The sequence below is a fragment of the Myripristis murdjan genome, chromosome 15 (assembly GCF_902150065.1).
Source record: "Myripristis murdjan chromosome 15, fMyrMur1.1, whole genome shotgun sequence".
NCBI lineage: Eukaryota > Metazoa > Chordata > Actinopteri > Holocentriformes > Holocentridae > Myripristis > Myripristis murdjan.
In genome coordinates, this window is record NC_043994.1 from 1650489 (window position 1) to 1676671 (window position 26183).

Here is a 26183-nt window from a genome sequence, read left to right on the forward strand (position 1 = left end):
AAAACTGTATCTCTGGTCATTTCTCCTTTAAGATATTTTGTTATAGAGCTGGTCTCGTCTGGGGTGTATTTTCAGCAGCACAGATGCTACTGAATAATCATAGAAATATTAAAGGGATATTATAGGTATATTGCAAACAGTAGTGTGTCCCTATGATCTTCTTGCTATTCCGTTGTCACTACTACTTGACAGTTTGAAGGTGACACCGTACAGTAGAGTATATAAATTTATAATATATAGTTTAGAGAATATCATAGAGCCGAGATGAAACTGACAAAAGGGTGGGATTGAGCGAAGAAGGCACAATCAAATCCACCTATTCCTTCAGCACCATGGACAGTGTCATGGATTTATCAACACACAGCCCAGTGAGGCTGCTGATATTTTAGACTCATGGCTGGGGCCAGAGATTCTAGCCTGCACAAACCTCCCTCAGATAAAGGATCAGTGAGTCAAGCAGAGCAGACTAACAGATTCAACTAAGCAAGCTCTCAGCCCCTGTTCTCTCTGCTGCCAGGGGATGGAGAGGGGGATGGCAGCTTAACAAGGCACATGCATGTTGGCCATTCTGCTAACACGGTGGATGGCATCACACCAAGTTTGAATTAGGGCTGAATGATATGGTAAAAAAACAAAACAAAACAAAAAACAAAACAAAAAACAAAACAAAAACAAAAACAGAATATTAGTGGGAGTGATCATTATCATTCCCTCTTCATAATTTTCATTTTAGGTGGAAAAAAATTGTTAAATGAGGATGATGTAATGCATTATCCTCATTCTATATGGTATTAATGCACATTATTAATGCACAGTATTAATGCACATGGAGGATTAATGCACATTTTTGGATTTAATGCACATAATGAAAATACTTTTGTTACAACTTTATACATAATGCACATACTTCAAACATAATGCACATTCTTTCTTTCTTTTTTTTTTTTTTTAAACAAATTTCTAAGGTATATATTTTTCTATCTCTATTGCCTTTTCTATTTCTAGTAATTAAATTCTTCTCATGAGAATTTGAGCAGCTGCAAGTGACCTAAATTCTCCTCGAGGATCAAGACAGTATTTCTGATTCTGGTTGTGATTTATTGATGACCTGAAAGCTTCCTTTCATAACGTCACTTCCGCCTCCTCCTCAACAAACCAAGATGGCGGCCGTCGTAGAGAGAATCGATGGATGTGTTGGGTCTCTGGACACGGACTCGGTGTCACCGAGACTGTCCACTCCTCCGCCGGACCAGCCGCATCAGAACAACCCACTTTTAGGACTTCCAATCGTGGCAATTGAGACGATTCTCAATTTTTTGTCTTACGACGAAATCAGCCTGCTCCGCTCGGTAAGGAGAACAAAAACAAACCAGCTGACATGGCTAATGCTAGCTAGATGGACTGCCTCTGTGTGCGGACGGCTCTTCCCTTGTAAAACATCAGAAAAAAATGACTGAACCAGTTGAAGAAATGCAGATAGTGTTTTCCATGTGTGTATTCACTGCCTGTGCAGCCACACGGGCTCTGACTGGCTTGTCGTGTCAACAAGAGCAGCCTGGGGCCATTAGCCCCTGTGCAGCTAACACTAACCCAACATAAAGCACACACACGACCCGGTCCACTCAACACCACATTACTTTCATTCTGCAAACAGAGCATCAGCACTCACTCCCCACTTTCTGCTGCACAGTTGTTTGCCTTGACAAAAATATATTTGCAGTTCCAATAGTGTCTGGCCCTCGAGTTTGATTGTGAGATATCATTTGGTCATTTTCCATGCTGGCTGCTAATCTGTCTGCACACTGTCTCAGTTTTTCTGTGCAGGATATAGACCAGGGCCCTGAACTTGGTGCTGCATTTTACATCATGCACCTTTGAATAGGCTTTATTAAGTTTAACTCTACAATTGTCGTCTTTGTAAAAAAAAAAAAAAAACATTAAGATGAGAGGACAAAACTACTTCCATCAAGACGGGAGGAGGGTGCTGGTGGTAGTAGTGTGGTGTATTGGTTAGACATTCATTCCAATCTTTCAGTTTAAACAGTCCCATGTTGGCAAACATTTGACCTGGGGCTGGGACAATAAGTTTATCTCCTGATTTGATGTCATTACGATACTTTGGTGCCGATTCAATTTGTATTGCGATTGTACAAGTATTGTGATTTGATATTATGGTTTGTTGCATTTTTTCTTTTTTGAATCGGGATAGTTAAGTGAATAATTTTTTTCCCCCACTGTTGAAGTCTGATAGCAAGATCCTGAATACCTATCAGCTCCATGCTTGCTTCTTTGTAGCCAGGGAGGGGCAAAAGAAAATATTAATGTTTGGGGATAAAAAGAAAAAGACCCGTGCCTTTTGCTCTTGTGTTGCCTCTCCAGGTATGCAAGCGCATGGACATGATCTGCCAGCGTATCCTGAACCAGGGCTTCCTGAGGGTGGAGCGCTACCACAGCCTGTGTCAGAGGCAAGTCAAAGCTCAGCTGCCCAGGTCAGTATCACCAAGAAAGGAGGCTTTTACTCACATGTTTGTTTTCTTGCAGGAATGGTGCCGAAAGGAATAAAGGAGTTTTTTTTCTGCCAAAGATATATTATGGAAATATTTTCTATTAATTGTTACTGATGCTGCATGTTTTTCTTGTCTTTCTGGCCCATTACTTCCTTGTTTTGTTTATTACCTAATCACACCAGCAAATGTAAGGTAGCCTGAAGTAGTGAAAAATAAATGAGTTACTGCAACAGTTACAAGTAATATGCCATAATTCCACATGTGATTTGTGCAGATAAAGCAAAGCAGAGTCAAATACAGGCATGTTATAGGCCCTACACATTATGCAGTATGTGTTAAAGGACCATACCAGTGATTTTGAATGTTTGGCCTGTTTAATTCAATTAATCCGCCTTTTACGTTGTCACAAATTTTGCGGATCTTGTGGGTGTACTGAAGATTTCACAACATGCAATCAAAATCCCTTGATTTTCAAATTTGTTTTTGGATGGAACACACATCTTATAATGTTCTGCCTCTATGGCGAACAACATCATCGACATTCATGAACCATAGATCTGATAATTTACTGTGTAAAGCAAGTGTTTCCCTGGGGACTATTTTCCAGGAGAGACTGTTTCACTCTGCCCAAGTTCAATTCATAAAAAAACAGGGTCAGACATAACTGATGGCACAATGTCCCTGGGCCACTAAAGGTTTGTGCAGGGCAAGTTGATTGGCCGGTCACTCGCCCATCTGGGCCAGTGACACCCAATCAGGGTCATGGGTAAGTCACTGTAAACATGTTCTTTCCCGTCTTAGCGTCATTTATGCATCATACTCATTGCCTCCTTATATATTCCATACACAAAACATGGTGCACATACATTTATACACCATTCAGTTATAGTTTATATTTTGCTTATTTGTGTAACATATCAACATCTCATATCTACAACTAGAGGAAAACTAAATCTAAAGGCAACTTCACTGTTGTACACAGTCAATAAATCACCAAAATTATGGGGGGAAAAAAATAGTTTAATTTTTGGCTGTGGGCCAGTGAAAATACAGCTGGGGCCAGGAAGACTCTGATCTTCTGGCCACATGGGCCAATGTGGAAAAAATGTTACATTGGACAGTGAAAACACAAAAGCGCTGCTGCTTTTAGGAAAACTAAAGTGGAGGATTTTATTATGGTGATGGAATACTGGTGTGACGAAAGTTTGAAGTCTGTGAACTTTTGTTTTCATAGTTCAGAGTGGAATGAATGCTTGAATCCAGTAGCTGGATAAAAGGTAGAGAAACTGATACCAGAGTTCTGAAATTCAACTGCTTGCTTTGGGAAAAGATTAGCGGAAACATGAAATATATACATTTTGTAGGTATTAGGTTAAACACACAAAATCACTGGTAAGGTGCACAAAAGTAGAGTGGACAAATTAAATGCCGACAGGTTTGGATTTGCTTAGGGCGCCTTTGTGTCATTTTTTGTTACTTATGATTCCTGAAGTATTGTTTGACACCCAAAAAGTAATCCGTACTGAATGGTCATGTGGAAATTAAATTAAAAGGGTGGTCTCTGACTTCTGCACAGCACTGTATGGGAGAGAGAAGAACTGCAGATGTACTGTGGCTCTAGAACATTGGGACTGTAATCTCATTGAGCATTGGTGAACCAAATGGGTCAAGTGCTCTGTGGTGATAAAAGATGCAAAAATGCATGTTCTTTGGCGCCCTGGTGTACCTTATATCAAGTCCTTACCATTATGGCCGGGGTTGGCATCCAGCCTGGACCCTTTGCATGTCATCCCCTCTCTCTCCCTTGCCTTTCCTGTCACTACTGTCAGTATCAAATCATTTTTCTTCATGGGATTTTAAAGAATATTTTGATTCTGTATGTTGACTGTGTGACTTTCTTCTGTGTTGACCTTATGACTTGCTGTCAGGCGAGAGTCAGAGAGAAGAAACCATTCACTGGCTCGTCATGCTGATATCCTGGCCGCCGTGGAGACCCGCCTCTCCCTGCTCAACATGACCTTCATGAAATATGTCGACTCCAATCTCTGCTGCTTCATCCCTGGAAAGGTTAGCTTAGCTGTCTCTTTTCTGTAAACCAGCAGCAGGAAACAAGGCGTTGTTCAGTGTCTCAGCTGCAGTTGCTTTCAGGCAGGGAGCCTGTGGAATTTGCCTTATGTGAGACTAACTGGTATTTGATTTTAGCAGATGAAAAATCAAATGTCGTAAGTGCAGCTTTTCACAACTTTTCAGCTTCATGTAGCTGAAAAGTAGTGAAAGTGTGCATTGTCACTACACCAACAAGCTTGCTTTCATCACAGATGTTATTTTATACCTTGATGTGTGTTTTCTCTTAAGCCAACTGGCTCTTGTTTATTCTACCCACAGTTTTAGGCCTATGTAGCAGACAGCTTTTGTTAAGAATTATAGAATACAACTCTGAATTATTCCTACAGAAGAATTTCAGACAGGTGACAACTTAAAGGAAAAAACAGCATAAAGCGTTAAGTAAGGTGTTGGGTCACCATGAGCCAACAGAACAGCTCTAGAGCTTCTTGACACAGACTCTCCAAGTCTCTGGAAGTCTGCTGGAGGTATGGGACAGCATTCTTCCACCATTTGGTGCTTTGAGGATTGTAGTCCAAAATTCAGTGATCTCTCAGGCACTGTGGATGAGGGTCATCCTGGAATAGAGCACTTCCATCAGGATAGAAATGTTTCATCATAGGACAAAGGTGATCACTCAGAATGACTGTGTATTGATTTGCAGTGAGTCTTCATTCTCAGGGGACAAGTGGAAAATACCCCTCACAGCATAACGGAGCCAGTGGACGCCCTCACTGTTGGGGGTCCAGCGTTCAGGCCTGTAGCGTTCAGGCCTGTGGCGTTCAGGCCTGCGGTGTTCAGGCCTGCGGTGTTCAGGCCTGCGGTGTTCAGGCCTGTGGTGTTTAGGCCTGAACACTAAAGGCCTGTAGCGTTCAGGCCTGAACACTAAAGGCCTGTAGCGTTCAGGCCTGAACACTAAAGGCCTGTGGCGTTCAGGCCTGAACACTAAAGGCCTGTAGTGTTCAGGCCTGTGGCGTTCAGGCCTGTGGCGTTCAGGCCTGTGGCGTTCAGGCCTGTGGCGTTCAGGCCTGTGGCGTACAGGCCTGTGGCGTACAGGCCTGTGGCGTTCAGGCCTGTGGCGTTCAGGCCTGCGGCGTTCAGGCCTGCGGCGTTCAGGCCTGCGGCGTTCAGGCCTGCGGCGTTCAGGCCTGCGGCGTTCAGGCCTGCGGCGTACAGGCCTGTGGCGTTCAGGCCTGCGGCGTTCAGGTCTGCGGCGTTCAGGCCTGCGGCGTTCAGGCCTGCGGCGTTCAGGGCTGCGGCGTTCAGGGCTGTGGCGTTCAGGGCTGTGGCGTTCAGGGCTGTAGCGTTCAGGCCTGTGGCGTTCAGGCCTGTAGCGTTCAGGGCTGTAGCGTTCAGGACTGTAGTGTTCAGGCCTGTAGTGTGCTCTTGGTGGATGCCACACATGCACTCATCCACTTGTCCAGAATATTGTAAAGGATGACTGTGACCACATCACTTTTTCCACATCTCTGTAGACCAGTGCCACTCAGCTCTCAAATGTGCATTTGACTTTGCAGTGAGGGCTTTATGCTCTGCAGCACCACTGTAATATCTCTGTCTAGGCACAGGATCTTTAGAAGAATCTCTGTTCTTCCACCAGGAGGGTTCCAGACACTTGGAGAATCGATGCCAGGGAGCATTGAAGCTGTTCAACACCTTACTGAGACAATTGATGTTGGTTTTTCACCTGCCATTCTTTTACATCTGAGTTGATATAATGCAGTTCCAAACATTCCACAGGAGGAGCACTTGCTAGAGAGGCTTGTTTAGGACTTGTTTAGCATTTAGCATACAAAACAGGCATACCTTTGAAGAAGACTTAACATTATTGGATGTTAATTATAGATTGCAACTGAACATCATAACTACCTTCGTGTCTCCTTCCCCTACGTTTAGTTGCTTCCACCTTCCACCACCATCAGACCATTTATCAATCAGCTGTTCAATATTTCCGCCTATAAGTCAGCGAATTGGATGTACACTTTCTTAGCATTCCCAGTGTGAATTTGTTTTCTGCCCCCTCCTTGCCCTACATTATTTATCCTATGTGTGATGTCCAATATCAGTAACTCCTGAGAAAGTTAGCTGAGCAGTCTAAGCTACCAAGATGGTTTACCCTGCTTAAAAGTTAATACTTTCTGTGATATTGTAAGGCTAACCTTATAATCTAGATTCATAGTATTCTCTTCTCATCACACATTCTCCCACTGTCTACCCTTGTGTTCATCAGTCTTTCTGTCCACCCCTACATAAATGGTCTTGATTAATAAACACTTGCCTTGCCAATTGTAGTTTACTGATATGGCCAGGAGAGGGTCCGCATCCTCTCCTGGCCATATCAGCATTATGGGCAGGCTGTCTGCTGATTAAATTGGTCTTAAATTTGAAGTGACCAGGTTTTTATTTCCACATAAGCATGTTCTCTGACTTCATTTTGGCATCTTTTAATGTCTTTTTGTTCAACTTAGTCAAGATCTTCTGCTTTGCATGCACATTAATATTTCTTATGTCACAAAACTCTAAACCTATGCTGAATTTGTAGATTAACCTTTACTGACTTTATACATATTCTGTAAGTCAGCGATTCTGGAGAAAGTTGTTGATATTTCAAATCAACAAATTCAGCAAATTCAGTCAATCTCCTCACAGTCTGCTAGCTGTCCTGTCTGTTTGTGGTGGCAAAATCAATCTGGTGTTTGTACACAGCCCTGGCTCTGTAAAAGGGGAACAAAATGGCTTGGACCGGACTATACAACGCTATTCAAGCCAATCAGCAACATGTGGCGTTAGTGGCCTTGCACGGGACAGGGGGAAGGAGAGGAGAGATTGGGGAAAGGGAGGTAATATGAGTGAGATGGTAAAACTGGCTGTTGATTTCAATTTTCAGCAATCTTTGTCCAGCATTGCTGACTCTACCTTTAACCAACAATGGTCATTTGAAAAAGAAAATGGATTTCTATCTTAAATTTTCTTAAAATTGACCATGAAAAGGTCTTAAAAGCCTTAGATTTAACTCTGATACCTGTAGACACATTAGATATTGGCATGCCGATGTGACACTATTTATGTGTTTACCTGCAGTGAAAATGTGCTAAAACTGTAGCCACATTCTCAGTCACACAGCAGATCAAAGGGTAACATTCTCCAAGCTCACTGCAAAAACTCAAAATCTTACCAAGATTATTTGTCTTATTTCAAGTCAAAAATGTCTTATTTCTAGTCAAACTATCTCATTACACTTAAAATAAGACATGATCACCTCAGAAGTAACTTGTTTTTAGACAATTGTCTCTTGTTTCAAGTGAAAATTTGCTTGAAACAAGTGAAAATTTGCTTGTTTAATTGGCAAAATTTGTTTCTTGTTTCTAGCTAATTTTCACTTATTTCAAGTTAATTTTCACTTTTTCCACTGGCAAATTTTGCCAATGAAACGAGCAAATTTAGAAATAAGAAATAAGACATTTTTGACTTGAAATAAGACAAATAATCTTGGTAAGATTTTGCGTTTTTGCAGTGCTTAGTCTACGTATTGCTCTGTTCCAGACCGTAATGTCTGTCCTTTTTTTGCTTGATTTCTATTGAGTGTTGTCTGGTTTTCTGCCTTGTGTGACCTCATCATGTCCTTCTGTGTGTTGTCAGGTGATAGACGAGATTTACCGTGTGCTACGCTATGTTAACTCCACTCGTGCCCCCCAGCGAGCTCATGAGGTTCTCCAGGAATTGAGGGACATCTCTTCCATGGCTATGGAATACTTTGATGAGAAAATTGTCCCCATCCTGAAGAAAAGGCTGCCTGGGGCTGACCTGTCTGGCCGCCTCATTGGCTCTGCCCCAGGTAATGGACGAGTTTGCACAGGTTAGAAAGTGGGATGATGTGAAGAAAATATACACCCTATAGTACTTCCATGTTGTCTGTTGTATTTTTCTTTTGACTGCTTTAACTGTCCAAATGCAGATGGAATGACATATTCAAAATAGTTTGAGTGCAGTTGCAAAGGAGTTGGGTAGCACAGAATTACATGTTAATTTGAGGTTGTGCTGTTACAGGAAGGGCTTCTCTCTAGGCTCACCATTTTGCATTTGTGTTCAACAGTTAGTCTAGATGAGAAGTCCATCATAAAAGAGACAAACACTTTCTCCAGTGACAGTGGCCTCAAAGGACCAGAGTGCAGTGCAGTCACAGCTTGCAGCTCTGTGGACCTGTTATCAGCAGTGTGTGAAACACAAGGCATTCTTTAATGGCTGCTTTGGAATTTGAACAACTGAGGTGGACTTCCCCCCCGGATAACATTCTTAAAAATAGCTGCCTTTATCTTCTCAAAGAAGGTTTAACATCACTTTAAAAGTATCGCTTTCTTAAACTAAATTGCACATACGTCTGTTGAGTGCACACAGGCAATAGTTTTGCTCAAATTCCTGCTTATAACCATATTTTCACTATTACAGAATATGGAAAAATCCAGTAACTTGTGTGTTTTAACTAACTTTTAGACGTTTTTTTCATCAGTTCAGGTTGTATTCACTCCCTCCTGGGCAATATTCCAGAAAGCAGGGTCAGAAAGTTAGCCAGATAACTGGGGGGAAGATTTTGCTCTCATGGTGATAGAGATTTGCATCTGTAGAACAGAGTGTTAGGTTTAGGAATGTGATTCAGTCATTCATGTTGATGATTGCTGATACTAAACATTTTCAGAGGCTATCTTGTAACACTTCCTTAAAATTCTGGCTAAAATCCTGATCCTGCTTTGTGTAACACACCTCAGGATTTCAGTGTTGTGGACACAACTGTTCCTGTTCTAATCATGTATTTGGCCTAATCACATTCAAAATAAATTGACCTTGGAGTAGGGAACATGGAAAGACATGAGTCATCTCTCAAGAATGAATTGTACTGGTCTCTGCTTGACTTGTCTCAGGTGGTTGTTGGGGCAACTCCACCATGTTTTATTTCAGAGGAGCCTGTCTTAGATTTTTTTTTATGGAACCAGGCTAGTTTGGTGATGCTATTACCCTCCCTCTAGTGCCACCAGCAGGCCCAGTGGGGTATCTGCATTGGAAATAACACCTTTTTTGCATAAGATAAGATAAGATAAGATATTCCTTTATTAGTCCCACAGTGGGGAAATTTCCAGCATTACAGTAGCAAAGTGGATAGCAAAATATGAAGCAAATTTACATCATAAACAGATAATAAATAGCAGCAAGCAATATACACTATAAACAAGGAATATAGAAAAAATAGAAATATGAACAATTTAAACAGCCAATTTAAACAAACATGAAGAGCCAATCAGTCTCCCTCTAAACCTATGGATAGTTCTTTGCTTAGTATTGGTAGGTGTCTGAGGAGGTTATTGAACAGATCAGATTTTCTTATTTCTTTCTTTATTTTTTTGTTTTGCTGTCATTGATTAAAACTGCATACTTCATACACCCTGCTTTGGAACTCCACCCATTAAGCGCTGAATACAGACAATAAAAAATTCTTACTGTAGATAGTGTACCTGCATACTACATACTGATACCCTTGGTTTATCTCGGTTATTATGATGTGCATGGGGGGCTTTTTCAGACAAATTGGACACACAGTTCACTGATTCTTGGGAATTTGGATAAAACAGGTTTTAATTTTGAAAAAAAAGTGTGTTAAATTACAAAATCTGAAGGTATATCATTATAGGCCAAGGTCTTGGCTGTTCAGCAATGTACCGGTGCAACCTCCTCATTTTGCATTTTTTTCATAAAATAGGTTTTTCCAGTTATTAGACTACTTTGTTTTTGTCAACACCGTCACCGTAACGTTTTTTTTTTATTTGAAAAACATATTTTTGTATTAAAAGAGACTAATACTTTAATAACTCAACAGCACCAAAGAAACATATTATAAGCATATTCATTTAAAACCAATATAACTGCCTCTGACGGTGGTGACACTAATCTGACGGTGGTGACAGTCGCCTCATTAAAACATACATTTCCAAACTTTATACCACTCAAGTCAATGGCTTCTTGCTTAACAACTTTATTTAACTATTTGGTACAAAAAATAAGAATCCTGAGCACTGTTATAAGCATTTTTCAGACTTCAGTCATGGAATGTAATTGACCTTGTTGTTTTTTTATTATTATTTTTTAAATATATATCTGACGGTGGTGGCGAATATCTGGGACACATTTTGAGCAACCACAAAATAATAGCAAATATTGTTCAAAACTAATTGTTTGTAGTTTTTAATACATATTATGATGTACTCTTTCATGTGGTAAAGATATTATTCAGTGAAATTATTACTTTTTGTTGTTTTAATCAAGTTGAAATGATTATCTCCTATCCGAGGACAACTGGTTTTGTAGGCCTAGGGCCAGCATATAATCACTAAATTAATACAAATTAAAAATAAACCTATAAAAGAACCTTACAAATGTGCAAAGGACCCCCTGATTATGCCCTTGATTCTTTTTCTTCATTAAAATGTTGTAAATTTCCAGCAGAAATAGCATTTTTCTTAGTGGGACATGATTTATCCAAATTCTCAAGAATCAGTGAGTTGTCAGTCTTGTAGAGACTGCTGTATTCCTGGTTTTCCCCCTGCAGTACTTCTTTGTTCTTTGTTCTTTTCCCAGTCATGACCGAGTGTTGTAATTCTCTCTCTTGTCTACCTCAGTGGCAGGCCCATCTACCTCCCTGACCACTATGTCATTGCTGGCCAAGAACACGCCGTCACGTTCTGAGATGACAAAGGTGCAGCAGCAGGTGAAGGTGAACGGGGCGTCCATGACCGCTCTTCGGCGAGAAATGCAGGAAGTGCGTGTCAAACAGCTGGAGCAGCAGAAGCAGTTGCAGGACCAGGAGCAGAAGCTGCTGGAGCAAACACAGGTGATCGGTGAGCAGAACGCCCGCCTTGCCGAGCTGGAACACAAGCTCCGCGAACTGATGGACAGTAGTGCCGCCACTGTGGGGGGGTCCAGGCCCAGCACAGCTGTTCCCTCCACATCCACCAATACCGCTGTTGTGTCTTCCGCCGTCGCCAGCCCATCCACTACGGCACTGGCACCCGGCAATGTCGCCACGACTGCAGCCTCCCTAGCTAGAGAGCCGGAGAGTGAGGGTAGTTCTTCGCTCAAACGCACTAGGAAGAGCTCAGACCTCCCGCGGCAGTCCAAACGCCTGCGCAGCAAGAAATAAGGGGACGCTACATGTGTCATTTAGGTTGTTTTTGCTTTTGAGGTCTTGATCAATCACACCCAATTCCTCAATCCCCTGCCCTCCACCCCCACCCCCGAAACACTCATGTCCTGTACTGTCTTGTGAGATGAGTCAGGAGTCTCTGTATGCTTTTACAGTGTTTTATGTCCCTCCCACATGCCATTTCTCTAGAATGCATACGATAACCACCTCTTGTGGGCTTTGGGCTTGCATTGCCGACAATAGTGTTTAATTACTTGCTGCTGTCCACAGCTAAACCACTGAGCCCAGCCAATCACCAAGATTTTGCACAGCATTAAGTAACAGGGTTAGCCTTGCTTTTTCACTCACTGCTAAATTAAGGGGGGTGTAAGCCACTCAATGTAATAGCAGTTTCAGTTGCTCAAGCATCAAACTATAGGCAAGCACTAGACCATTTGCAGCTAAGAAAACTGATTATGAAGGTAAAATTACAGTACAGATTTCTAACAGGGAACTTTTTTTTCCAAGGAGTTTATGTGTTTCCAGATTGAAAAATTTGGCAGCACAAGAAAGAAGTTACGGAGCGTAATCTGTGAAAAAAATTTAAAAAACAAAACAAAGCAAAACTGAATGTCAAGGCAATGCGATTCTTCTCCAGTTGTCCTGCAAGAATGAATTCTATAAATATACAATATGAAGCGTATCACTGTAGAACTCTGCAATATCAAGTCATGATAGTAAATGAAGACTGGCTCATTGATAGGTATGTAAGTCAGAATAGCTCCCATTTACCTTCAGAGGAAGTTGCATTCCCAACCCATTTTCAGTTTGATACTTCTGGTCACCACAGTGACCCCACTCCTTCACTCTGTGAGGACGCCCATGCCATATGGGTAGGAACTTGATGTTGAGAATGATTCAGTCTACAAGCATTCAGTCATTCTTGCTCTTCCCAACTTTAATCTAGTGCAATATAATATCTAAAATATTGCAAATCTCCAAATTTATTATTATTTTAGACTGGTCAGTTGTCCTCTGTCCAAAACTGAAGTCCAGATCAGTTCAGTTAGATCTGGTCAGTTCTTTAATCATGTGAAAAGGATGGAATCTCAAGAGAAGGGAACATATAGTGTTCAGATAATTCTGGCCAAAGAACACTGATTTTAAACTGCTCTCCATTGTTCTGTAAAATGACAGAAGCCTTTTGGCACTTCCCTTTTCTGCTTAGCAGAGGGCCTAACATGGAGATCAGTAATCTTTGTGAAGGGATATTCCTTTCAACCCACTGAACCATTCAGAGAAATTCTCCTGATGCCCTTGTTAATTAAGAATGCAGCAGCGGTAAGGGAACCCACAGCTCCACTATCTGCAGAGAGTAATCGTTTCTTGCAAACCTAAATCTCCTTATAGGTGTGGTGCCCATGAAGACGCTGTCACTCCGCATTACTAGGTAGTTTGTTCATGTGTTGATCAGAAGAATCTGTCAGTCAAGCACGTGGTTCACGGTTATGTTGTTAATGGTTAGTTTTTACATGAAGGCAACAGAAGCTATCTGCTGTGCTAGGGAGGTCACGGAAACTTTATATGATCCAAGTATAATTGGCCACCAGTGGCGAAAAACCTTTGAGATCTGTCCGTCAAGTTCAAAGTAGAAATTGTGTAAACTACAAAGTATATTGGTATTATAGCGGTGTTTGTCTTTTTTTTTTTTTTTTTTTAGCTTAAATTGTGGCCCGTCCTTGAAATTCAAGTCTGAGATCACCCACTTGTAGTTTAAGGAACCTTACAGGTAGAACTTTTGACTGGTTTGCAGTGACAGTAAAGGTGTACTGAATTCTGTTTTAGGGGCTGTTCTCGTAATGAAGTGGGCGAATGGGACAGAGTAAAATGAACCACACAGTTGTTTCCCCACTCGTTCTTTAAAATGCATCCATTCAGTTCCCTTGCAAAGCAGCACCATTCCCTTCTCCTGCACATACTTCTCTCTTGCCTTTTGAGGTTAGCTGGTGAGCCCATATTGTGGCTGGAATTATTTTCTTTGTTTTAAGCTTTTATTTTGTTTGGATGACCTCAACCACTCATGGCATGAACTTTTCGTAAAGAAACCTTGGAAATGCAGTTCACTTCTTGGTGAACACAAGCGTGTATTATAAACACACTGGGCAGCAAACACAAGAATATGTACTCTAGTGGCTTAATTTGAGACTGCGTCTCAGTTTAGAAAATTGACTGTACTGTAAACTTCATGTACTTCAAAGTGTAGATTGTGAATTATTTCATGTATGTATACCAAGAAAAACTATCTTTTGAATTGGCCAATTTGGGGCTAATTGTATGGTTTGTTGCACACATTACTGTTACAAATGTACAAATGAAACCTATTAAAATTCAAGTTAACATATCCAGATGACTGTTTACACAATTTCCATATTAGCTGTTTTTGTGTGAAATGTCCAGCATCTTAAAACATATTTGCTGTTCAGTTTTCATTTTTTTACATACTTGAAGATACATTTCCTCCCACTGTCCAAAGACACATGTCAGGTGAATTTGAGGCTCTAAAATGTCCGTGTGTGTGTGTGTGTGTGTGTGTGTGTGTGTGTGTGTGTGTGTGTGTGTGTGTGTCTGTGTCTGTGTCTGTGTGTGTGTCTGTGTCTGTGTCTGTGTCTGTGTCTGTGTCTGTGTCTGTGTCTGTGTCTGTGTGTGTGTGTGTGTGTGTGTGTGTGTGTGTGTGTGTGTGTGTGTGTGTGTGTGTGTGTGTGTTAGCCCTGTGATGGACTGGCAGCCTGTTGAGGGCGTTTCTCTGCCTTCCCCCAGTATATATTGGGACAGGTTTCAGCCCCTTTGTGACCCTGATCAGGAATTAGCAGGTAAAGAGGATGGAAGATACCTTTTGAGTCTTACATCATCCAGCTGCTCCATAAGCTTTCCTCAGAAATGATTACCACTACTAGCATTCAGGCATTTTTGCCCTGCTGTCAGGGGCCTAAGGATACCCTTGCCAGTCTGTCTGTACATCCGTCCATCCAACACTTTCCTCAAAAGGCAACCTGTCTTGACATGTATTGTGAGGTTTGCCATGAAATTTGGTGAACCCTTGCCAGTTTAGGTTACCTTGTCCTTTCCGTCAAGCCCCTCCCTTTGGCCAAAGTGTCAAATTCGACATTTCAAAATCTATTGAAATATGTTCATCAAACTCTGTATATACTCATGGCACCACGAGCATGCCCCCACATGAGCGTCCCTCCAGGACCACCTTCAGGCCAAAGTGTTAACTTATTCACAAGAGTGGATTGGCAGGATATTTGGTGAGGCCATTTCTACTCCCTCTAATACTTTATATAATAACACCGAATTTTGTAATAACTGCAAAATCAAGTAACTTTTTCCCTCATTTTATAATAACCCCTCCATTTTGTCTGCATTTGGCAGTAATGTATGTAATGTGGCTGTTATTACATAATGCCATTTTTTTTTTCAGAAATACATAATTCAGTGCATTATGTAAAACCAGGCCAAAACTACTGTCTTTATTTACATCAGGTGCTCCACATTATTACTTGGATATATTGAAATTGTTCTATACTGCAGTAAACTGTAAAAATGCCCACTTAAGGCACATTACTCACTCTTTTTTTTTTTTTTTTAAGAGAATCCATCTGCAACTTTCAGACTCCAAAACAGACTCTTCCAAGACACGCCCACACCAGTCCAAGACACACTTCCTCCTCAGTATGCTTAGTGGCATATTGTCCTCATCAGCTATCACCACAGCCATGTTTGAGGACAGGCTCTGTACCGTAGCAAGCTCTAACAAAGAATGGCTGCTTTTTTTTTTTTTCCTCAAGCTACATTTTGGTTGTGCTGCTGAAACAGCAAGTTGGTATATTTTCCTCATCCTAAAGTTATATATACTATTATTTATATATACCGGTACTTTCACTTTAACAATACACCATGTAATTGTGATATTGTACGTTCTGCCTGCATACCACATCTAGGCCATCTAACGGCTGATTTTAACAGTTGAGAAGAAGTCCAAATGTCCAATGTAGCTGGGCTCATGTCCTTCATGTCTGGTTAGCCACTGAGTCTGCTCTACTACGTTACGTACAGTAGGCTATTTGTGCAGAAATTAGTCTGGAACCCAGTGTAGGGCTGCCTCCTGACTGACTCGTCTGTTCTTTGAGTGTGTATGTATTGAAAATGCAGGTTGTGCTAAGCACAGCTCACACTTGTGTTAAGCATGGCTATCTATTTGTCCTTCTTCTTTCTCAGACACTGATGTAGTTTTTCCAGCAGGGAAGTGGACATTGGTGCTACCTTAGCTTTTATAGTCATTAGTGCCAGCAGGGACAAGAGTAAGAGAGTTGTGCATGTGTATTTATGTGTTTGGAAATTTGTGTAGGTTAAATGCAAAACTGAACTTCAAACTTAAAACAGACTTCAAACTTTCTTCACAGCAGTGTTCCATCACCATAATAAAGTCGTACACATCAGTTTTCCTAAAAGCAGCAGCACTGTTGTGTTTTCATGACTTGACTTCTCTCAGAATATAGTCACTGTGGAAACATTTGCTTTTCACAGCCAATTGGCTTTATGCACAGCTCCATTACTTCCTGAACTTAAACCAGCTCCTTTATTTCCTGTCTTACATTATTGGACAAACTGATTAATCCAGGTGTATCTAACCATTGTTGTAAGGTCAGACACACCAGGATTAATCAGTTTGTCCAATAATGTAAGACAGGAAATAAAGGAGCTGGCTCAAGTTCAGGAAGTAGTGGAGCTGTGCATAAAGCCAATTATCAGTTCTGTGGTTTATCAATGTTGACGACTTTGTTAGCCAGGCTGTTTTCAACCAAAAATTCAAATTTGAAAATAGAGGCACTTTGATTATATGTTGTGAAATCTTTACTACCCCAGCATAATTTGTAAAACCATTTTTGCAAAGTAAAGTAAGGGGTCAAACATTCAAAATCACTGGTATGGTCCTTCAAAGGTGAGTCAGAGAACACAAGACGCTACAACATACAATATACAGTGCATCAAAATAAGTCATGCCAATAGCAAAATGTGGTTTTGAGAAATTCCAACAGGTTTTATCAACAGAGCATTTACAATGAGGTTACTATATCAAACATCCAACGCCGAACATCTGAGTTTTATTTCAGCGCCAGCTTCAGAATGGTGGGTATGACTGTGCTGATCTGGTGCATCATTCCATGTCTGTATTGTCCAGTTCATTCAGGAATCTCTGACACTTGGTCATGAGAACTTTGATGGCCTCTGTGACAAGGACTTCAGGTGGCAGGACACCAGTAGACTCAACAGTAACTGTGTGGGAGAAGGAATAAATGAAAAGATGGAACATACAAGTAAAATCAACTACATGATAAAAATGTGCAGCCATTTAGGATGTTCTTATCAACAGCAGCAGAGCATTCTAAACCTGAATGATACATTTATTCACTGTTCAAGAGCAAACTTGTTAAAAAGTTGTGACCTGTCATAACTTTGAGGTTTAGTACTCAAATCCTTCCATCTGAGATGACCTGGCCGCTGTGTTTTTACTAGGTTTTAGAAACAAATAACAAATAACCTGGGCCAGGGACTGCTTCATGCAGCCTTTGTTGGCACTATTTTGCTTATTTCATTGGCAGGTTTTAGTGTCATGTGGTCTACATGCTGTTTCAAAAGCATCTCTGCAAGAAGCACCCTGTGGAAACACCAGCACACTGGAATGTCGGATTGCGTAAAAACGTACAGATGAAATGGTCTCGCACTCTTCCGAGCTTCACAAGATTCTTGAGGTCGTCGTGTCGGAGGACTTCTCTACTGCATGTATCCAGGCGGCTGTTCACGACCATGGCAACCTTTTTCCCTGGGTTGGAAAACAAGTGACCTCAGTTCCACGGCTGATGACCTTTATCAGCGCTTTTTGGGTGACACTGCAGATTTCAGAAAGAATTCAACCCCTCTTCCATACTAATTCATTAATATGTGAATAGCAAATAAATTCAGTAACACTTTAGCTTGGGGAACACATAACCATTAATTAGTCGTGTTAACATTAATAACAATAGGAACTGAATGAACAAAGTGGTGGTCTCTGATGTTTAGACAGTACTGTGCATGAATCAGAACACACGTTATAGTGCTTGCTTGCACTCAAAGTCATTATTAGACCATCTGCATTTTTGGGGTCACACTGTGGCAACAAGAAATATGCCTGTTCATGTATTTTACCATTTAGCTCTTCCAGGTGTATGACTCCTCGTGAAAAGCAGCGTTTTAATCGCTCTGCCTTTTCGCCCTCAATGGGCTCCAGCAGGGTGATCTCTGGGAGGAGTCTGTAACTGGCTGTGGCCACAGGAGAGAACTTTGCATGGTCCTTACCTGGACAGAAAGGAGGACGGTGACTCACTGTCATACATCAGAGAGAATATCATTAAGTCATGTGAATACAAATAAATACAGGGCAGATGTAAGAGGATACAAAAGAGGGATTTTCAAAACATTTTCAAAATGTCTTGACAAAGGTTCAAATATTCCCATATCTGTAGCTGGTGCCATCCTTATTATCCTCATTCAAGTCCTTACCAATGCCTTTCACACAGTGCATGATTATGTCCAGCTCCTGTCCAGGCCGCAGCTGGGCTATTAGGATGTCATCATGTACTGGTCCAATGTTGGCATCTGCAAACACATCTGCCTGGTTCCCAATGGGCATCCACTTCATGTCCCCCGAATAAACTGAGAAAACACAGCCCAGGCCAGGGAAAGAATTACACAGGTTACATTCACACACAGCTTGATTTAAAGCAAAGCTGAACTTTGTTAGACTGCTGGGTTGTGTAGTTACCGCGGTGATATGAGTCTACATGGTGGTGATATATCCTCCTTAGTTTCTCTCTGCTCCCCTGGCCTGCTACTCCAGAATACTGTATTTGTGTCTCTCCATTCACTCACATAACAAAACAGTTTAAGTGATATTTTAGGAGTTGTGGGAGTGAATGGAGAGATAAAGCTACAGTACTGTGATTTTGCAGCCCAGGGGTGCATGGAGCAACTAATGAGGTTTTTGCACCGTGTGGATGCATATCACAAAATTCAGATATTGACAACTGCATCTGTGGGGACAGTGTTTAGAGTTTGAATCTGATATCCACATAAAAAGAGTGGGAGGAGGGCTTCCAAAGTGCCCAGAATCACAATGAAAAAAACTGGAAGCACCATGTGAAATGAAAGATGGATTTTAATCCTTACAGCACCAAAAATAAACAGCACATCATCACCAATTATGAACATACAATATCTATTTAAAAAAAAAAAAAAAAAAAAAAAAAGATATGCAACAGGTTTGGAACTCAGTGCTCTTCCTCAGACAGGATGACTGCAAAGTGCAACAGCCAGGGACTCCAGGCTCTTTCATAGTTTGGACCAGAGCCACTAGCTCTAAGGAGCTCCATGCTGACTCTTTAGGCAAGTGGTTGTAAAAACAATTTCAAAATGTGTGAAACTGCAGACATTGATCTATAAGGTAAGCTTTGAATTAACGCTTTCTGTTGCTGCACTGCTGATTTACAGGACACTTTTGCAAATTAGGGCACATTTGCAAATCAGCTAAATGTGCTATTTCAGATTGCCACTTACATTTTGATTGTATTTTTTTGATTGTACTTGTACTACAAGGACAAAGTATAGGGCATACTTTGTTTTGTTGTCTTAGAGATGCTGTTCTGTCTCGAATTGATGTTTATTTGACATACTGGTCTGCAGATGGTTTGGTCACTTTAGATCTGCCTAGCCTTGCTTTGGATGAAAATCACCTGGTTTGTGAATTTTTTTGTCCACATCGAAGTTATTGCAATCACTACATGCGGTTTGATTGCTTCTATTTAGTGCTGTTTAGGCGGTAGTGTTGCCTTTGTTTTTATTTAGAGTTGTCATTCTTCTTTGCACCTGCAGGCTATGCTATTTTACATTAACTTAATAGACACTACATGGACAAAAGCATTGGGCCACTTCCACAGCATGGTGCTAAGTCAGGCACTGGCTCTGAACCAGCCCTGGAACCTCTTTGGTGGAAAAGGGGTATCTGTAACTTTACGTGGTGCTGCACCCTGGTGGCTGAGTTGCTATGGTACATTGCATTACTATTAAGGCACTATAAAGGAATTAAGTGAGCTCTTCAGAATGACACATCTGAATTGAAATATTAAGAGGTGTGTCCCAAAACTTTTGTCCATATAGTGTTTCTCTTACATATCTCTTGCAGCATGGGGTAGAGAGACAAGACACTTTAGGGTGTTCTTCAATGACTTTTTTCATAACACTGGTCTAAATGTGTGCTAAAGCTTCACTGTGCAAATCAAGCCTACCCATGTGGTTTAGATACAGTTCCTGTGGGTCTGAGGAGTCTTTGCTGGCTCTGGGGTTTCTGCTGCATTTGACTTTAAGCTGAAGTTGAATAGTGTCTATTTCTGAACCGGCGTCCTCTCCAGACTCTTCACCTGGAATGAACAAAAGCATACTACTTAAGGAGAGTAATTAACCCTATAACTAAGACTAGAAATTTAAAAAAGAAAAAAAATTAATGAAGTATTTACCACAACATCAAAATCCATTACAACAAAGTACAATCTACTAGTGTGTTTCTATGTGATAAACTGAACCAGAATAAAGCGGAAGTTCTGCTTTATGATTTAATGTGCATTCTTTTTGTCCAAGTGTAAAAGTGCACTATTTTACCAGCATTTCTATACTCAAACAGGCGAGGGTCAGCTTTAATGGGGATGAGGCCTAATCTGTGGGCAAGGACTTCATCCTGGATGATGGACGTGTTATTGTAGATGAATACCTTCTCAACAGCCATAGTGGGCACCTGGAGGGAACAAACCATGAAAAGTTTTTAGAACATACCCTACGTAAAATGGCTATAACACAGAGGAGAGATGGTCAATATAAACACCATAAAATAACTATCAAATGTAAGTATCAAACAACCTAGTCCACAAAGCCAGGGACTAAATCCAACAAAGCAATTTATAATTTTTGAAAAACTTTATGGTCACAAAAATTTAAACACAATGTCTGTTGCCAGCTAGCAAAGAGTGAGGCAGCTCATGAGCACCCATCTAAACCAGGGACACAGGAAAACCCAGTAAAGCTCAAAAGACCTTTATTCTAGTCGTCGATGAGGAAGCTTGTGGCAGAATGAGGATCAACACAGGAACACTATCTGATCACTGGAGAAAGCTCAAGGCTTTGAAAAAAGATCTAGACCTATGCAGCTGGCCAAATGGCTTCTTGACAGGTCAGCTGATGTTATGGTGCACTTTAGGCAGCTGATCAGTACAGTTAGTCATATGAGCAATGCTACACTGTTAGTGTTACTTAGGCTAACTAACATTATTCACACCTGATGGTATATTTTGCTTTATTCACTACATCAACATTAGTCAATCATTAGCACTAGAATTAGCAACAACTCTGATTCCAAACAAGGCGTGGTGACTGCCTGACATGCTGTACTTCACAGGATCAATCCACTTGATTGTGGCCAATTCAGTTTATCTGGCTAATCCTCATCTGACTAGCTGGGCTCCCTGAATCCAGGAGGTGGACAGATTTGTTCAACTTGAACACACAGTTATCTTGGAAAACTGCACACTCCAATTCTGAAACAGACCTGTGAAGGGTGATGTCATTGGTATGCCCAAATAATGTTTTCTGGGTCCATCCTGATTCCAGTCCAATGCGAAAATAAATGTTGTGTGCAAAATTTCATTTGATGTCTCCTGTGTCCTCTATGTTGTCTATGTCTCACACCAACGCTGACTCGTCTCTTTTGACGGCTGCGCTCTTGTTCATCTCCAGATTAACTGAAGTGAACTTGGTTCAGTTTTGACACTGCATCACCAGACTGGACATTGGATATGTTATACTCAAGGCTGCAAAACTAATGCCGTTTTTTATGTGCTGGCCTGGCTCTACTCCATTTGTGGCTGGGATTTGCATTTCCACGACAACATGGCTACCGGCTTAAAGGTGTGTCTTTAAACGGCAAAGCCCAACCAGCTGCCTGTGGGTGTGTTGACTAGTTTGTCCTCGCTTCTCTACCAGCGCCCCACACAAGTGTTTTATTCTGAAAAAAATCAACAAGACCAACTCAAAACGGTTGCTTCACATGAACAATATTAGTGTAACAACGAGACTCGCTGAATTTTTTTTTTTTTTTTTTTTTTTTTATGGATAGATTACCAGTGAAGACATCGACTTCACCAGTCTTGCCTTCATAATTCCAGACTGTAAGGCCTTGTTCAGACAGATGTGCATCAGAGTCCACGCTGATGCACATCTGTCTGAGCAGTATGGAGGACAGCTCAGTGAAAACAGTCCACCTGACAGTGCTGTTGTTTGGAGGTCGAGATGATGGATATCCATTTCTCCTGCTAGCGTGTTGGGAAGCCGTGTTACCAGCCTGCGTAATTACTGATGCCTACATTGATGCAACGCAGCGGACAGGTTGGTGATGTCTGGACACACCAGTCTGAGCTGATGACTTGCAAAGGACAGTGTGGACAGTCTGTCTTGAAGATGTGATTTGAGAGACAAATCTAATTTGCCTGCAGCCTAAACAGGGCCTTTGTGCCTCGGTCTCACAGCTGTTCAACTTTCCTCTGACCAATGAATGAGGACAAAGCTCTCTGATGTCACCACAACCCGCCTGAGGGCAAGTCGGGCACACTTTGGCCCTTCTCTGGTGACGGTCCATCTAGAGTGCAGCTCAGCACAACTCAAAACACTTTAACTGGTAATGGAAGAGCAAATCAGAGCAGCACAGTTCCACTCAGTGTGGCCACAAGTGCCAGTGGAAAAACAGCACATCAAAGAGTGTGTTCTCATAGCCAAGTGATGCAACATCCACAAACTTTTTACTCAATTATTTTTCAGAACTCATTAAAATGCTACAATATGTAATAACCACGATATGTGACTTCAAACTATATAACTCACCAGAGTGATTGGGGTAGATCATCTAAAAACAAATTTTTGCCACAGGGGAAAATGAAAAGGATCCACAAGTGTTCCAAAGACCCATGAGATGATAACAGCAAATGACTGGTCTTTCAAAGGAACGTGTGTGAGTGATGACTAATATCAGATTACCTTCACAGCTGATCACAACACAGAGGAACTGGAAACAGTATAAATCCCATCTTAAAGTGAATACTAGCCAGGGGAAGTCCAGCTCAATGGCAGGAGGCTAACAGTTAGCATTTGGAGCATCCAGTCAGTATCCAGCACTCAGTAACACTGAGAGGAAGATAGAGCCACTACTGTCCTACAGAACAGCTGGGGGAAGTGAAATATTACTTATTTGAAATGAGTGAACTATGCATTTAAAACTCTTATTTCGCCTTACCTATAGCATTCCCTGGCCTTGTCACTCTTGCCCAACCATCTCACATGTGTGTATCAGCTGATACATTTTGACTGGCTCACACAATCTTGTTCTAAGGCTGGAGAGCAAAACATACCTCTGCAAGTAATATCCTCCGGAAGGCATTGGCGATGGCAGCATCGATCCCTACCATGTCAAACTCCATGCAGTTCTCATCCAGATCCACAATATCCATTGTGAAATTCTGTAAAGAGGGTGAGAGCTCGAGCAAACTACCAGAAATTATCTATACAGACGCAATCAACTCAGTCCAGACACTCCAGCACTCACCTTCTGAAACCTCTGCATGTCCCAGGTGTCGTCATAGCCTGGGTAGTTCCCAGGGAAATCAGTTGTATGAACCTAAACGCACATAAAGATACAAAATGGTCCTGAGATCGTTAATGTTAATGCTAACATTTTGTTGGCAATATTATTTTAACTGTCAACCCAGTATATAGGACACTTAGCAACCTCTCAATATTTTTATCACAACTTTTGCCACATTCATGTCATATGGGAAGGATGGCAGGAGCTGGAAAATTCCCAACAACACAACTTGTATGGGATCATGTCTGTCGTGAAGAAAAAGAAGTGAACAGTAATGCTTTTTTTTTTTTTTTTTTTTTTTTTTAAACAAAAGATGAATCCTTTACAAACAATAAGGCATAGGAACAATAATGACAGGTAACACCTCTTAACACACAAGGCACATTATGATTTCATTGTGATTTACAGGCTGGGTCTGTGACTGCAGCTCATGTTATTCCAGTGGAGCACAGGTCTAGCTCCCAGCAGCGGCTGACCCAGGGGCCGACAGGAAGTCAAGTCAGCCAATCACACGTAAGGTGTGGATGGACAGGTAACAACTTTATGACCTTAGTGTCATCACACATGCTCAGCTTTAGGATGCACAGGGCTGGTTTCTTAGTGAAGAACCACACGACAAAAGTGGTATTGCTTTTTTATTTATTTCTATGCGTTTGTGGGTCTAAATTTCTACATCTTTACAAGTTGTGTGTGTGTGTGTGTGTGTGTGTGTGTGTGTGTGTGTGTGTGTGTGTGTGTGTGTGTGTGTGTGTGTGCTGTGAGAGCTGGGCAGCCGCTGCACGGAGCTCAGAGCTGGCTGCTGCTGTTAGCGCTCTAGTTTAATCCAGTGGTTCCCAAACTTAGGGGTTGGGCCCCTACATAGGGTCATCAGATGAACGAGAGGGGTTGTGACACAAATTTTTTCTCTAATCTTTGATTTCTGGGGAGGGTTGAGATAGTCCAGTAATTTTAGGCCAAAACTGGGGTCAACCTTGGACAAACTGCAAGAGAAGCAAACTCAACTGATTTTGTATCCTCAGTTTGTCCTCAGTGAGGGGAAAAACATTAAAAGAAATCCCATTGGTGGAAAGTTTTGAAAATCACCTCTATATGACCATATAATACCAAAAAACACCCTTTCTAACACACAGGAGAAAGGGTTCAAAATTTTACTTTCAGATATCACTATAAAAATTCACAAGATGATTACACACACAAAGACAAGAAAAAAAGTCAATTACAAGTTCTTGGAATTATTCTGTTTACACATGCATATCACACATTATCTGATTTGATATGCACTAATAAGGAATATAAGGAATAAATGCCAGAAGAGACATTTAAAAAGTGAATTAAAAGGTTACTATATATATATAGTAATCTTGAATTAAAAGGTTACTATGTAACAGTGAATTGTCTTTGTGTGTGTAATCAACTTGTGAATTTTTATAGTGATATCTGAAAGTAAAATGTTGAACCCCTTTCCCCTGTGTGTTAAAAACAGTGTTTTTTTGGTAATATGTGGTCATATAGAGGTGATTTTCAAAACTTTCCACCAATGGGATTCCTTGGGACTTTTTTCCCCTCACTCAGGACAAACTGAGGATACAAAATCAGTTGAGTTTGCTTCTCTTGCAGTTTGTCCTAGGTTTTTTCATAAAATGACTGGACTAACAAGCTGGCTCTGCTCACACCATATCCAGTCCATATAACAGTCCAGCTCGTCACCGTCACTCTGACCCAGAGGATTGTATTGCTGATATTATTTACTGCAACAAACGGTTTATGTCCATATAGCGAGGTCTACTTCGTTAAACATGACTTGACGTTTGCAAAGCAAGTCCCACCAGCGGCCCCGCAGGAAACCCCAACACATGCGAACCAGAGGGAGAGTTTGGTAACAAAGTTAAAATAAACGACTTACATTTTTCACACCAAATTCCCCTAATAATACTCGGCTCCTAATGTCTTCCACGTTGCTCATGTTCGCAGCCATTTTGCTTCCTCGTCTTCCTCGTCTTCTTCTTGGCAAAGCAGCTTCATGGTACATTAGCGCCACCAACTGGCCTGGAGTCAAAGTGACTGATCCACATCACTTTGACATGAAATAGCAGTGTAAACACATATGTCACTAGTGGCACTATTTAAGCTGCTGGAGGGGGAGCTCCTGTATATATATTTTGCTAATTTAATCCAGTGGTTCCCAAACCTAGGGGTTGGGCCCCTACACAGGGTCATCAGATGAACGAGAGGGGTTGTGACACAAATTTTTTTCTCTAATCTTTGATTTCTGGGAAGGGTTGAGAGATGGAGAGAGAGAGAGAGAGAGAGAGAGAGAGAGAGAGAGAGAGAGAGAGAGAGAGAGAGAGAGAGAGGAGGACAGGGCTGGACTGGGAGACTTTTTCAGGCCACGAATCAGTCATCAGGCCGGGGACACTACCTCATGAAGCTCGTCGAGAGAATGTCAAGAGTGTGCAAAGCAGTAATCAGAGCAAAGGGTGGCTATTTTGAAGAAACTAGAATATAAAACATGTTTTGAGTTATTTCACACTTTTTTGTTTACTACATAATTCCATATGTGTTCATTCATAGTTTTGATTCCTTCAGTGAGAATCTACAATGTAAATAGTCATGAAAATAAGAATAC

At 41.3% G+C, this 26183-nt stretch overlaps 2 protein-coding genes across 3 annotated transcripts; one reads left to right on the forward strand and one right to left on the reverse strand.

Moving 5' to 3' along the window:
* Nucleotides 1-1151: 1151 nt before the first annotated feature.
* Nucleotides 1152-14258, forward strand: fbxo28 (F-box protein 28). 2 transcript variants are annotated; one of them, XM_030070873.1, is made up of 5 exons: nt 1152-1349; nt 2380-2489; nt 4436-4574; nt 8250-8466; nt 11276-14258. In XM_030070873.1, the coding sequence occupies exons 1-5, from the start codon at nt 1161-1163 to the stop codon at nt 11794-11796; spliced, it is 1176 nt and encodes a 391-aa protein (XP_029926733.1). In that variant the 5' UTR covers nt 1152-1160; the 3' UTR covers nt 11797-14258. The 2 variants fall into 2 exon arrangements, with proteins under 2 accessions (XP_029926733.1, XP_029926734.1); XM_030070874.1 differs by having other exon boundaries at nt 8250-8445.
* Nucleotides 14259-16855: 2597 nt separating this feature from the next.
* On the reverse strand, nt 16856-25593 carry polr1c (RNA polymerase I and III subunit C). Its single transcript, XM_030071323.1, has 9 exons — nt 25461-25593; nt 23519-23590; nt 23325-23432; nt 20533-20665; nt 20163-20294; nt 18382-18534; nt 18028-18177; nt 17546-17662; nt 16856-17115 (listed from the first exon to the last, which is right to left on the reverse strand). Exons 1-9 carry the CDS (start codon nt 25584-25586, stop codon nt 16997-16999), a joined length of 1110 nt encoding a protein of 369 aa, XP_029927183.1. The 5' UTR covers nt 25587-25593; the 3' UTR covers nt 16856-16996.
* Between the last annotated feature and the right edge of the window lie 590 nt (nt 25594-26183).